Source organism: Aptenodytes forsteri, unplaced genomic scaffold, assembly GCF_000699145.1.
Source record: "Aptenodytes forsteri isolate BGI_AS27 unplaced genomic scaffold, ASM69914v1 Scaffold161, whole genome shotgun sequence".
Lineage (NCBI taxonomy): Eukaryota > Metazoa > Chordata > Aves > Sphenisciformes > Spheniscidae > Aptenodytes > Aptenodytes forsteri.
The window spans coordinates 29151-43881 of NW_008795023.1; the positions used below are offsets into that span (position 1 = coordinate 29151).

Consider the following 14731-nt stretch of genomic DNA (forward strand, 5'->3'; position numbering starts at 1 on the left):
GACAATCTTTTTGATACCATCCTTGCAGGTACCGGAAGGCAGCTATTAAATCCTCTGTAAGCCTTCTCTTCTGTGAGTTGAACAAGCCCAGTTTCCTCAGCCTTCCTGAACTGCCCAGGAGGGGTCTTACTGACAGTTTTGTTAGAGAGATGCATAAAATCGACTAGAAAAGTGTGTTTATGTTCCTTAGATCTAACCTTAAAATAGAAGAAAATATTTCTTTTAAAAGTCACAGTCCTCTTTGTATAGCGAAACTTTTATATGCAGTTTATTGACTAAAGATGTCTTTTAATACAAAGCTTAAAAAACAACTTTGTGTTCCCTCGCTATCATCTACTGTAAAATTGATTTGGTCAGATAACTAGTGACTTGAAAATATTAAGAAATGGGGAATTCAAAGCTAGAGGTGCCTCCTTGGAAGATATGTTTCCCCGGTCACAAGTTACTGGGCTCAACACGGAGGTCAGTGTGCATGATTCTACAGCTTGTGATAAACTGTACTTCAGAAAAGATTAACTGGTCTGGTCTGAAATCTTTTAAGTCTACAAATTACAAAAAAGCCATAGAATATACTGGTATGTCTCACGACAGAGAAAATTCAAGATCTTACCTAACAAACACAAAATTGCAAACTTGCATTCTGCTGCATCTTGAAAAACATTGTAATAGAGAACATTTAATTGACAGAAGGTAAAGAATCACAGCGCAAACCTGAATTATATTATTCATGCTTGCAGAATACTAATATTTTACACCTTCTGGTCATGTTAATACCGTATATTAGATTTGAGCCCTGAAAGCTGCTCAAAGTAAAAAAGAAGTGAGATTTAGGAAACTTTTCCAAGATGATTTATATTAACCATCCCTGCCCAGTCCTAGCACACTATTTAATATTAAAAGCTTCATAATATTGCTTGTTTCCCTCTCTCTATCTTAAAGATGGAATCCAGGAAAATGTCAAAAATGATTCTTTAAATATTCTTATCAGGCATACTTTAAAATGTTTATCTTCGGCACTGTTAAAACATATGTGTGGGTATCTCAAATTATATTACAGCCCAAAGTAAACTCTCAAAATCTAGACAGATAGTAACTTTTTTGTTCTAACAGAGAAATTTTACCCTAAAGAGACAAGTGCACAGCTCCTACTGATTTTAATGTACATTATATATACATGCCGCTGAGGGCATAAGGTATTTCCCTCCTACAGAGCGAAGTATTTGATTTTTCATGTCAATTCATCACAAACCTGAGTGGAGATCTTGGTGTGCATCAAATAATTTTTGAAATCTTTCCTCTGCTTTCAAAGCCCGAATAGTCCAAAGTCCCTGGAGAGATGACGACAAGTGGGAGAACACTGGACTTCGAGCTACAAAGGGAAATGAGAGTAACTTAGCAATAGCTGAAGGACTATATTTAATTCTTTTTGTACCACACTAATCTTTAATCCTACTACTTTATATTTAACCATACAATTTACTGCACTGCATCCTTTTAGAATAAATATGCACTATCTTTAACCAAAGTCCTCTTACTCAATTAGAATCAGTCAGACAGCCAGGCAGATTAATTTATACAAAAATGTCTCGTGTTTTTAACAATAACTGTCACTGAAGAAATTCTTTAAGCTTTATTAATGACATGAGGCACCCATGTTTGTTATTCATAATGCTTAATATTTCATATCATAGTCAAGCTAAAGTCAGGCACAAGAGTCAGAGTCAGAAACACCATGAGTATGTGCATGCAAGGTCCCAAAGACCAGCAACTTAGCATGTTCTTAACTAGCTTTACTTACAGATAGTTAAACTGACATACCTAAGGTTTATCATTATGCAAAACAGGAGTTAAGCATGTAATTCACTAGTTGAGAACCAAGGCAATTAGGAAGCTATTTGCATAGCAAAAGAAAAAAATCTTTGATGGATTGTCTATAAAATACTAGCATTTCACATAATAATAAGCAGGGTTCAAACTAACATTAAGTCCCGCCAAACTACATACTTGTGGATTCTAGACGTTTAATATCTCTTGAAGTGTCTAAGAAATATCGTCGAAGAAAAATGAAAAGAATAAATAGTGGAATTAAGGGGATGAGTATCCAAGGAATCACTGCCACAGCCACAGCCACCACACCAAAAATCTGTAGGAGAGTCTGCAACACAATAGAAACAAAATAAAAAACCTCTTTGCCAGAAGAATTTAATTTAGAACAAGTATAAAACTATTTAACACTATTGAAACACTTAAATATTTGAACATAACTACCAAATTTAAGAGTGGATGCATTGTATAACATGAGCGACATCTATTTTTAAGCAACTTGAAGAAATTACAGTAATACCTAATTTGACTAATTGTGCAGTTTATGGTTTTCTTCTGCATTATTTGTTCTTTAAGAAATGTCTTTACAAAACTGGTTGACTGAACATTAGTGTCTTACTTTGTGGACTATTCTGTGACTGCTGTAACAAAATAATAGATGATTAATGAAATAGACAACTAATCTTTAATGGATCCAAGCTATATGGTGAATTAGGGATATGTTTTTTCACTCCAGGTAAAAAGAAACTGGGAAAAGACTGACTTTCAGTTGAAAGACTTGACAGCTGGAAGACCAACTTTCAACACAGACTTGTAACTTTTTTCCTAAAAACGGCTTTGTCCCATTTAAAAAGAAAACCCAATTATCAGAGAAAGTGAGCTTTCTCTTCCCAAAGGACTGCATTGGGAAAGTTACAAATAAGATGAAAACATCAAACACTGCAAGGAGAAGTGTCACAAGAAGCTCATTTTACCAGGTTTACTTAAGAGTACGAGAGGAACACCTGGGCTAAACCTGAATTTACTCTTAGAAAACTAGATATAATGTGGAATGAAGCTTTGTTGCTTAGGACAGTGGATCCTGGCCCAATTTTCTGAATTAAATCTCACATTTCCTGCAGACCACTTCACATCCTTCACATCAAACTTTCACTATGAAAAGCAGTATCTGCACAGAAATTTCTTTCAGAACACCAGCTGTGTATGTATGCATGCATGCATGCCAGGAGTCCTGGCATACTGACATCAGGGTGTGTCCATTTGCTCCTTAAAAAAGGGACACCCCCATACACACAACAAGAAACCCACCCTGTACAAAAACCAGATCCCCATACACACAAGAAACCCACCCTGTACAAAAACCAGACAACTGAAATTCTAGCTCAACACTAAATTCCTGTATTATTTTCATTAACAAATTCCTTAGAAATGACAATATTTTCTAAAATGTCTCCATTTTATGGACTGCAGAGGACCCACCTTCTTCATCATCACATACGACACAAGTAGATTCCAGCTGAACTTTGTGGCTGCGTGATTTTTGGATGCCAAAAACACATTAGTGACCACTGGGTCCTGAGAATGTGTGTCTTATAGCAAAAAGGCTTCCGTCCCTTTATTTGTGCATCGAGTTGGAAAAGTTAAGCAACACGTCAGCTAAAGTCGGATACTAGAGAGCTACCTGGATTTTCAAACACTTTCAATGGAAGTGCCTATGAAACATTGCATTTCCTGTTGCACTTCTGGTAGCCCACACACACATGCTCTAAAGCCAAAACCAAGCACAACCTTTTCCCCTACCTCTCTTTTTTCTTGAGGCTTCTCTGACTTTACCCTAATTTCACCTGACCAAACAGCAAACCCGCACACCTTACGCATTACAACTGCATGAGTCAGCACAATTCAGTCTTCGGCTCGAGGCAAGATCTTAGCTCATGATAGAAGATTTATCAGCGTAACAGCCTTGCATCTCACAGATCCTGAAAGCACATTATAGGGTCTCATAAATCTATTAAGGAAAATAGCTATAGGGTAGGTATGGGGTAGGAGCTCTGAAGGAAGCTGCATTACCACTACACTGCTCATCTGTGGGTTAAGGTGTTGACGGCATCGTGTTGTTTGACCTTCTAGATACATACAGTAGATTGCAAACATTTTACCTAGATTTCATCACAAGGAGGTAAGGTGGCAGCGAGAGTGCACAGTATTTCACTTGGATCAATTATGCACACAGTTATGTCAGCACAAAGCAAAACAAAGCACCCTGACTCCTCACCAGCGCTGCCGTCAGCCCTTCTCTACCTTCTACTTCTCTGGTGTTCTTTAAAACCCCATTTTTATCATGGGATGAGAATGGAAATAAAGATTCCTGACCTCCTCCAAATTTTCTCCTGTCTAGATGACTGTTTTTCCCAGTACTGCTCATTGTCTCTGCCAAGCCTATCAGCCACCCACACGCTAGCTAATTTCTAAAGGCTCCCTCACCTCCATCCTCAACAGCAAATGGAGATCAAAGTCCGTTCCTTCCTTCTGACAACTCACTCCCAAATCTGCTTTATACACCTGCTGCCTTCCCCTTCTCCCTCTGCCACCTCCTAGACAGTCACAAAAAAGCAGTCTCTGAAGTACTTCTGCCTCCTCATACCATCAGCTGCAAACCTGAAGTGAAGCGCTGAGGAAAACTGCTTCAAGGAAAAGAATTCTGAGGAAAATAAAATGTTTCTTAATAAAAAATTAAAAAAGCCAAACTGAAGTTTTAGTGATGATAATCTACAATATGTTGCAAAGTGCCGGTGGGGGTAGGAGTGGGAGTAGATCTATTAGGATCCAGCTCATGTAAACAAAGCCTTGCTACGGCAAAAATACAGGGAAGGAAAAGATGGTTAGGATGACTAAAGTAAAAATCTGACACCGCCTTTGGAAGGAATTTTAGATGAGCCTGCACCACCTTATCATTATAAAAATTTATGATAGGGTGGATCAGTCATGTGTGTTGTTTTTTTGGAAAACCAAACTTGCATATAAATTAACTCTTAATGAAGCAGTCTGAAAGCCAGACACAACCATTTGCAGACTGTAATCATGCAGTTACTGCGTGAGGTAAGGCAAAGGTTTTAGTTCCCAAGTTTCACAAGAGACAACTAACCTCTTCAGCTGGAGACTGCCCCAACTTCTAGTAGATTCACTGTGTGCAAGCAGGAGGACCCAAGATAATCAGTAGGCTGACGATAACCATAACACGAGCAGTCTGACTGCTCTCCTCTCTGGATACAAGCAGTGAGCTAGGTATTCAGTTTGCACAGCAAGAAACGCTCAGGACTGGATATCTAGACCTTTTCTAGCAGAATCAGCTTACAACTGAAAATTGTAAGCATGCAAGATTTCGCTACATAAAGAAATATGGCCTACAAAATCAGCATCTTTTACCATATTTCTTAATTTTAGAAGTCTTTTAAAATTCTTTTAAAATTCTTTTAAAAAATACGAGCTGATTAATTACCTTTTATAGCTATTGCACAGTATTGGAAACAAGACCACCTTACACAAAAGACAACAGATGCACAGGCTACCGAGGCTGAAAAGACCTGGATGGAGAAATCTAACTTGCTTCCAAATGGAGCCATATTGTCAAATGTCCACCTTCAAATCTGCTTCAGTTTCCCTGAAGAAAGAAGAATCTCCCACTGACAGACTCCACGTACTCTATCCCTAGAGTACAGAAAAGCACGTGCTGTTTCTGTTGGAGTCATCCTCTTGCTTGCAAGAGTCCTGAAAGATTTCCCTCATGCTTTGGTCAGTCACTCCATTCACCGTGGCTTATTTTTCCTCAAGAAATCTCCTGTCTTACTGTCTCACTAGAGCAAGCATACCCTCCTATAACCCTCTGGGGAAGTGAATGCTCTGGTCAGCACATTCACTTGCGAAACATGCGCTTTCCCTTCATCTTCTGATGACCTACATATTCATAATTCTTATAGGTGCTGACAGTGATATCCAGGAGTTTCTATCTCAAACAGGTCTTGATCTAGGAAGAACAAGGTATTTCTGTACCACAACCACACAACAGAAAAGCATTTAATGCGAAGTGAAGAAACAATAAGAAAAAAAACCAATAAAAATCTGGAAAAACATGGGAATTACATGCTATAAGCTTTTCCCTTTCTTGCAGAGACTATACCATTTATATAATATTACAAATCTTATGACAAATTGTAAGCCATTTGAAGTCATTTAATAAAGTTGACAGGACAAAAGTGCAAAAGTAAGCTTTAGAGAGTTCAAGATGTCTCATGTCTACCCTTCCATCCTATAGATCACTGCCATTCCATATCAGTTATACCCTCAGCTCAATATTTCATGTTTGGCTCAAGTACTTCTTTGAAAAAGGCACTCAGCCTTCACGTACAGATGTTTTGAACTCCACAGGTCTGCCGACACTTTGTTCCAGTGGGTAGGTACCCTCACTTCTTAGAGTCCTTTATCTCCTTGTGAAAGTATCTATGTCTTCTTGCTAATGAGCTCAACAGAGTCAGATCTTTGAGGTCTTCCATTTTCTTCCATCATTGAAAAAGAAATTTTGCCTTTTTTTTTTTTAAATAGACCTTACAATTTATTTCAGCATTTCTTATAAAATATATGCATAAGGGGTACCATGCAGTTGTGTGTCTGTGCCTAGTGTGATGTGTGATGCCAAGCTGGGTTTGACAACAATGATAAAGCAGCTACTACCATAGGAACCACACTGTTCTGGACTTGCAGCTGGTGACCTGGTAGGATCTCTAATGAACGAATGGAGCCCAAGGGATGGGATTTGAGACTCAGAAACCTGAATGTGGGAGTCTACACGTGACCTACATAGGGAAGCTCCTGTCCTATTTGGCTGAGCTTAGAAAGTCATTCAGATAACCTAAGTTACCCTATGGTTGCATATTTGTCGAGAGTCCACTAACTGTATTGACTAGATGCCCTCTGACTACAGCAAAATAAGTATCTAAAGCCCAACAAGCAGATACCTAGATTTTGATGACTCAATCTGCAGTCAAAGCCCACCCAAGAACTGTGGTGTTCCAGGACTGGTTTTACCAATATTTAAGCAGAAGTCAAACACACCTACACCCCCAGACTCCGACTCCTTGGACCGTAATATGCACTCCCAAGGATTATATTAGCCCATGGACACTGCCACAAAGCCATATTAATTTAGTAATAACAACAGTGCATATCCTGGATTTCAAGTTTGCAACCTTAACTGCATTAACTTAGGGCGCTCTCAGTCAGGCTGTGCTGTCTGAAGTAAAGCCAGGTCAAGAAACTACAAAACCCCACTCTGTTCGTACTTGCTTGGCATCACTACTCTTCCTCCTCCTCCCCTCCCCCTGAAATTATTTCCTCGTTGGCTCTGCCAAATAACTGCATGCACAATCAATCCCTAATCCAGTTCTGACATTTTCTTTTTCCTTGAACACTTTTAAAAAAAAAAAATAAAATAAAAAAAACACAACATGCTTTTTCAAACCAGACTGTTTAGACTGACTGTCCTGCAGCTCTGTTAAAGCACAACTGCACAGGCGGCTGGTTACACTGGCACACCAGAGGACAAGCTTCCCTGAGGAGAAGACATTGCAATGAGCAGATCACAGTGATAAACACTTCACTCGGGCCAGCTGCATCCAGAGCAGCATATCGAACCACATCACAGATTTTTTGCGTTTTTTCTCCTTTATTACAAAAACCCCCCAGGAAACGTCCAAATAGAAACCCTTCACCTTTGTACCGTAATCCTAGTACATAAACAGCTCTACTTCATTTTACTCACTTAAAGTGGCTGAGTTGAGGCACGTAGTCTTGTCTTTAAACTACCTTTTTAATAAAATCTATGGGTTTTCATTCAGAACTGGTTAAAAAAAGTTCATATGGCTGTTTATACTATTGCTTGCATCAGACTGTCAGGAACAGATTTGTCTTGAGAGAAAAAGCAATGAAGACTTACGAGTACAGAAGAAAAAGTGTTGCACATGTCTTTTAAATATTGCAGTTATCTCAGACGTTGTCCTTTTCTGAAGCAACCAGTGACAGCAATCTTTGACAGGAATGACAGCTTTCAGTCAGTGTTAATTCAGCTTTAGGAAAATGTGCATCCATGAGAAAATTGGGAATATAAAGACAAGACAACCAATGCACTGAAAGGGGAAAAAAAGGCACAGCTGGGAAAGAAATGAAAATTGTAATTTCAGATAAAGTGAGAGAAAGAAAAAAGTAAGAACTAAATATTGCCAGCTCTAAAAGCTTCAAAAACAGCAAGCTCGTCTTATCTTCTGCAAGACACCCTCTCCTCCTCTGAATCCTGCTATTTGCAATTAGTCGGCAAGAGGTTACCTAAATAAATCCATATGTCACTGCAAATGGGCTGAAGACATCTGTCAGATATACCACAGAAATGTATTCAAAATTCCCAATCACATTCTTAATGCTAGTACCTTCTATTTGTTCTTGTCTCTGTAAGATGCTCTTTCTGAATCATTGTTTTTCCAAGCAAACAAGCATATACTTAGCTCCTCAGGGCAAATGTTTTCTGTGCCACCAACATGCTCATTCATTTGACTTGGCATGCATTTTGCCGTTAAGTGAGAAGCCTTAATATTTGTTTGAGGTCATGGCGAACTGTGTCTAATTGTTCTTTAACGAGTGACCTTATAATAAAAAGGGTGTTTTCACCCTTTTTTTGGGTACATTGGCACTGCCACCATTCTATTATATTTAAAGAGCATCCTATCATCAATAATCTCTTACCCTACAACAAGGGCTAGAAATAGGCTTTCTGGGCACCCTGAGCCAAGAGGCTTAACTATCTTATGCAGGTCTCGATCCCAACAGCAGTTCTCAAAAATCACAGTCCATGTGTTTTCTGAGACTTCCAGATATTGATGCTTTAGAAACAGATGCATAATCAAGCTCTGGACTTTGTGATTCTGCCAGACACTCAAAATACTCATCCTTTAAAACTCCGTATTACATTCCTACATCGTATAGAGGTTATTTTCCTTTTTATAATAAATTATCTTCACTCATGTAAGAAGTTAGTTGCCAGGGCCCTTTGGCCACAGTAATAAGTTACTTCCAGCTAACACAGATTTTCCATGAAAAAACAAGCTCTGATAAGAGCCAAAGCTATGGCCTCTACTTATTCATCTCTACAGGCAGCTCCTGTTCATACCCACTGTACATGGAAACCAACACTGTCACACAAAAAAGGACAGTGCCAACACCCATTCTTGTAAATGTCTGTGGACAATATATTTTTCTATTTATAAGCAGTAAAAACTTGAGGAGGACCTTTAATTTGATTTTCTCAAATGCTTTTCTTCTCTTGTACCTTGTGCCCACTATGCACTTCTGCACAAAAGTGTTCTCAGTGATTTGGGCAGCAAGGCACAACTTTGCAATGAGGATTCATATAAAAGTGAGAGGTCCTCTTCTTGGAGTTATAGGGAGTTAGTTATAAGTTTATTCTGACCTCCCTATAAAAATGATACAAAAAGTTAGTATGTTTTGTTGTTCAGCAGTGCTAAGTTTGTTGTCTTCTCCTGTAAATGTCCACAGTCCTTGGCCATATTCCTACACTGTTCTTTTCCCAAGGAAAAAAAGGCACACACACAAAAACTATTCACATAAACCATAGTGCTCTTTGTACCATGACAAGTATGTTACATCTTCCTGTGGAACACCTCAGATGCCAAGCACAATTTTACATAGTAGCTTGAGGAAACAGCATTAATCAGAAAGTGTAGAACATGCACACACACACGCTTTGCTTTCTCAACAGCTCTTGCCAGAACCTGCCTGAAACAATACAGAAAAATTTCTGGCACCACCCAACCCTCCCAGAGTTACTCCTCTTCTCAGGTAGCAGAAAGCATCCCTTTCCATTATATTAATTTAGGGAGTTTGTGACTCCAATACCCCCCACCATCTCCAAGCGTGGTCACTTTGTTGGCTGTTCCACTTGCTTCAAGATTCCCAGAGCAATGCATTTTTATATCTCCTCTATCAGTCCCTTCTGCCAAATAACTGATATTTCTAAAGGAAAATAAAGAATGGCTTGACAATTTCTGCTCCCCTCCTACCTCTTAGAAGCCATTTCCAAAACTTTTCCCCAGCTATGTAAGCCCAAGACAGCCCCACTGAGCACAGACCCTGAGGAAATCAAAACATTTGATTCAACAATGGGTACTTTTCTCTTTAGTACTACTACAAATGGTATATTTCCTACTTTGTTCTTTGCTCATATGTTTAGCACTTTATCAGCAGTGGCTGATTCACCAGTATTTGTCCTCAGTCTTATCCCACTTACAACTCTTCTAAAAGCAGTTTTTCTTTCAATGATAATTACTGCTTTCTTTCCATAGAAGGTGCACGTATACATAGAACAAAATAATCATAATAAAAAAAAAAATCAAGAAATATCTCACTGCTTTCAAGCTATTAGAATGCAGGAGGCAGATCTTACAAGCTGATACAAAATGATGCAAAAAATGCATAGTAAAAGGCCTGGGAAGGGATAGGCCTTCTGACACCTCCAGCACAAAACTGTGAATGCTGGGGTACTAAACAGGGAATGGACCACAGAAAGCAGCCAGGTTCTCATGCTCTCCCCAAACAGCATCTACTATTGCTACTGCTGCAGAAAGACCGCTGGCCTAGACGGACCACTGCTGTGACCCTGCATGGCATTATTTAGTGTTCTTATGGTCTAGTCCATTAACTTATTTGCTAAAATACTGTCCACTGTTCCTGTGCGGAATTCCTCTGAGCTAATGATGATGTTATCATAACCTCTTCATCCATGCTGTGCACTTTTTTCCCCAGTTCTTCCAAACGTCTGGCAAAATTTTGCTTACCACAGATGCTGCTGCCCCGTATGTTGCAGTTCTGCAAACTCTATCTTTGAGCTATATGGACTTTCCTGCCTCAGGCCTTGTGTCCCTCATGGCCATAATGCCAGAGCAGCCCTGCGTCCGCCCCAAGAATACCTCATTTTCAACTGCACGACCTTTTCTGCTCAGCCAAGTCTAATTGTGTTGCCAGAAATCAATTCTGGGTCTTTCAGCAACTTTAAAAGCTTTGTGCTACATTTGAACTGTGGGCTCTTCTGTTAAAAAGAGTATCAGTTATTCAGTAACACAGCTCCTCAGCCTTACAGCAATTACAAGCTTTTAAGCATTTTACTGTTTGTTCTTGCTATTTAAAATACACTACTCATATTTATTTTTACGTGGAATGAAGTACTATTCATATTTCTGTAAGTTCCACAGTAGCCCCTCTACCCCAGTTAAATGAAAATTATGAAAAATATTAAGGACTACAGCATCAGCTATCCTAAGAAATAAAACTACCTTCTGTTCTTTTCTGGCCGCACTCCTTCATAGCAGATATGCAAAAAATGCTTTTTAGCCTGTCTCTGGGTTTTTTTCCTAACTTCCCCAGAGCTTTGCCACTCTGACAGGGCTATAAAATACTACTTTCCTATTCAAAATAAACTCTTGACTCATAATTCGGCAGTACTACATTCTGTTCAGTGATCACTCAGCTCCAGGAAGCTTAACAGTGGCCTGACGCTTTCAGCAACCGTATTTTAACTAATCAGCACCAGCCTCTCACCACCACCATCAGGTTTCACCCAGTTCAGCCATTCTCTGCAGGTACAGTGGCATCTAAAGAAGTAAAAAGAAACTTCCTTAGCAGAGAACAAGCATTATTTACTGTGGTAAGCACATGCTCATTCATAATTTGTTACAAATATGCTCCAAGACCACCAGGAAGACTTTTCAGAAGTTATTTATCACAAACCATCAACAAAGACACACTTACCAAAGTAAGTAACTGATACCAGGTCTGACCCCAAAATCCAGACTTTCTATCAGTGAGAAAAATGAAAAATTATTTTTCTCAGTATCATGTTATTTTCTCAGTGTTATGTTTAACAGAAGGATGGACAACTGAATTGGGTACCAAAGCCAGCACATTTTCAGTTTTAGAAGGGAAGATCTGAAACCATTATTTCAGCATACGAGTGACTTTCATAGTGAGAGTGCTCTGCTTATTTAAACATTAGACAGATTTTAAAACCCAGTAAGAAAAACGGAAAGAAAAAAGATTTAGGGACATGATTGTGGAAGAAAATGCAATCACTCAGCATCCTATTCTTCCACAGTGCAAGAATAGCTATTATCAAGCCCTTGAAAGAGCCTTTCTTAACAAATTTTTACTATTTCAAGAGTGCAATCCAAATGAATCAATTTTTTTAAATGATACAGAATTATCCTGTAATGTAGATGTAACACAAAGAGGTATAAGCTTCCCAAAGACATGTGACATTCAGTTCCCAGCTGAACTCTCATCTTTTGCTGTATAAAACTGCTCATGCTGCAGCCTCTACCTTTTGAAGAACCAACTTGTCTGGAGTTTTCAAATCAGCTGCAGAGTTCACCAGGCAGCCACGGTATCAGCTTCAGCAAGAAAAAAGTTCTTATGTTCTGCATGAGATGCACACATAACCCTGGCAGCACATCTCTATGAGATGCAGTCTTTTTTCGCTAAAGATAATTCCTTGTCCCACATGTTTGTTTTGGGCATAAATATGCATAATGATTTAACACACACACACGCCAGCTATATGGCTTAGTAATTCAAATTACCTCCAAGTTTCTCCTTCCTTCTTGAATCAAAAGTGAAATCTCCAGTCCTTTTGCCGAACAGTGAAATCCTAATTTGTTTGTAAGCACACATTGTCCTATCTATAGTATATCAGTAGTTTAAGGCAATCTAGAAGATTTGTACTTATCACCATTTGGAACAGGATTGTTACACTCTATGACTGACAGCAGAATTAAAAGATTTCTAGCTACTGTGAAGTGTTAGAAGTGTTAATGATCTTCAGAAGTCTTAAAAATAATCATCAGTTTGAGCTACAGATGTGAAAGGTTGCAGTAATGCTTAAAAAGTCAGGTAAATACCTATAAATAATAATAATAAAAATTCCCACTTTGGCACCAAAAGCAGAAGTAGTATATATAGAAAGATGGACCAAAAAGAAAAGGAGAAAACTGCAGAACGTAAGTTCACTTACATGAGAGTATTTCTTTGCCCTCTTTCACAGTAAGAAAAGCAAACAAAATAACAGATTTAAGATATAAAGATATATAGAGATATACAGATATAAAGAGCCCCAGACAAATGGAATCTCTCTCTGGAACTTTTACAAATTCCAACTTAACCGAAAGGGGGAAAATTTCCAAACCACACAGAACGGGGGCACATCACTGGACTTCCATACAACTATCCTGCTTTCTAGTAGCTGAAAATGTGTTGAGAGTAATCTGACAAAGAAAACAGAGAAGCCAATTTGGAGTACAGCCGATTTAAACCTGATTGAAATTTTGTATTTACAGGTTTCAGTCCAACATACCAAAATACTGCAAGAACAACTACATTTTTGTCTTCCTACCACTAAGCCACAATCTGCTCAAAATGTTAAAGAAACGAAGAGGAAGACTGCATCTCACAATGCTCATATGCTCTAGAAAAAGAAATAGAGAAGGCAGAATTCCACTAAGTGAAAGCTGGTTTTATTTTTCCATGTACTATATTCAAAACACCAGTATTCCACATTTCATTGAGAAAACGGAAGGAACAGCCCAGTAAAAAAAGTATTATCTACATCTACCATATAAATGGAGAAGTATAAAAACTAAAAGGGAGAGAATTAAGAAAAACAAGAAAAGCAGAAAAGCGGTAAAGGAAACACAAGGAAGCAAGATGACAAAAAGGTAATAAAATAATGCTGAAAAATGTGATTTCATCTTCTTTCCCATGTTAGATAAGGGGTTACATCTTCAAATCTTATTAATACTAAGTAAATACAAACCCTAAAATATTAAAAAAGTTCCCTTATGTTCCCACACAAATTAGTTTTGTTACTGCGGTGATATCTGTTGCCTTGACACTAATATGTGGAGAATGACACGCATACCTATTCTTACAAAAATTCTACACGTTAACATATGTAGGAAAAAAAAAAATGGGGTGAGGGAAAGGATTGGGCTGGATTACATGTGACCGCTACAGTGAGAACAGACCTTTAGCTTTCCTTAGAAAACAGAGGTCTGTATATAAACAGGAATCCACCTATTAGCAGCGACTCCAGACTTTACACGTTTTGTCCTATACACATACCATCAATCTGAGTAAATACGCAGTGTGTATGATGTAAGACACTCATCCTTACATTCAGAGGAATGTGATGACAGGTACAGAGTAAAGACCAGCAATAGCTTTGGCATAGATTATTTCCACTGCTGATCACCATCAACAAGACTAATTGGCTACTGGGATTTAACAATCAAGGCATTCAAGGACAGAGGAATGAAAAGTCAATAAAGAACTGCATTTTTTAGACAAGTGTCTGTACTAAATTCACAGCTCCTGCATGTTGGTCTTGGTGACACAAGTGCAACCCAAGCCTCCTCTTCCCCCTCAACCTCCCACCCCTCTTTTTCTTTTTTTTTGGGGGGGGTGGAGGGGAGGAGATGAGATGATGATGACCAGGCAGGCAGGATGGACAGGTTTTTGTTTGTTTTTAACGACACAGTGTATAACCCCTTTTTATTTCAAAGAAAACAGCAAAACTGAAGGCACATACAAATATCAAATGACTATACCAAAAATTAGTTTTTAACATAATGATCATAATGGCTTTAAACTAAAGGGGGGTAGATTTAGACTAGATATAAGGAAGAAATTTTTTATGCTGAGGGTGGTGAAACACTGGCACAGGTTGCCCAGAGAGGTGGTAGATGCCCCATCCCCGGAAACATTCCAGGTCAGGTTGGACGGGGCTCTGAGCAACCTG

General features: G+C 38.6%; 1 protein-coding gene across 1 annotated transcript in view; it reads right to left on the minus strand.

Moving 5' to 3' along the window:
- The window catches only part of ABCC4 (ATP binding cassette subfamily C member 4), a gene marked incomplete at its 3' end in the record, with an annotated part of 120726 nt that overhangs the window by 22307 nt on the left and 83688 nt on the right, over positions 1-14731 (minus strand). Inside the window, 2 exon segments of the mRNA XM_009275812.1 lie at positions 1250-1369; positions 2005-2155. Coding sequence (XP_009274087.1) covers positions 1250-1369; positions 2005-2155 — 271 coding nt within the window.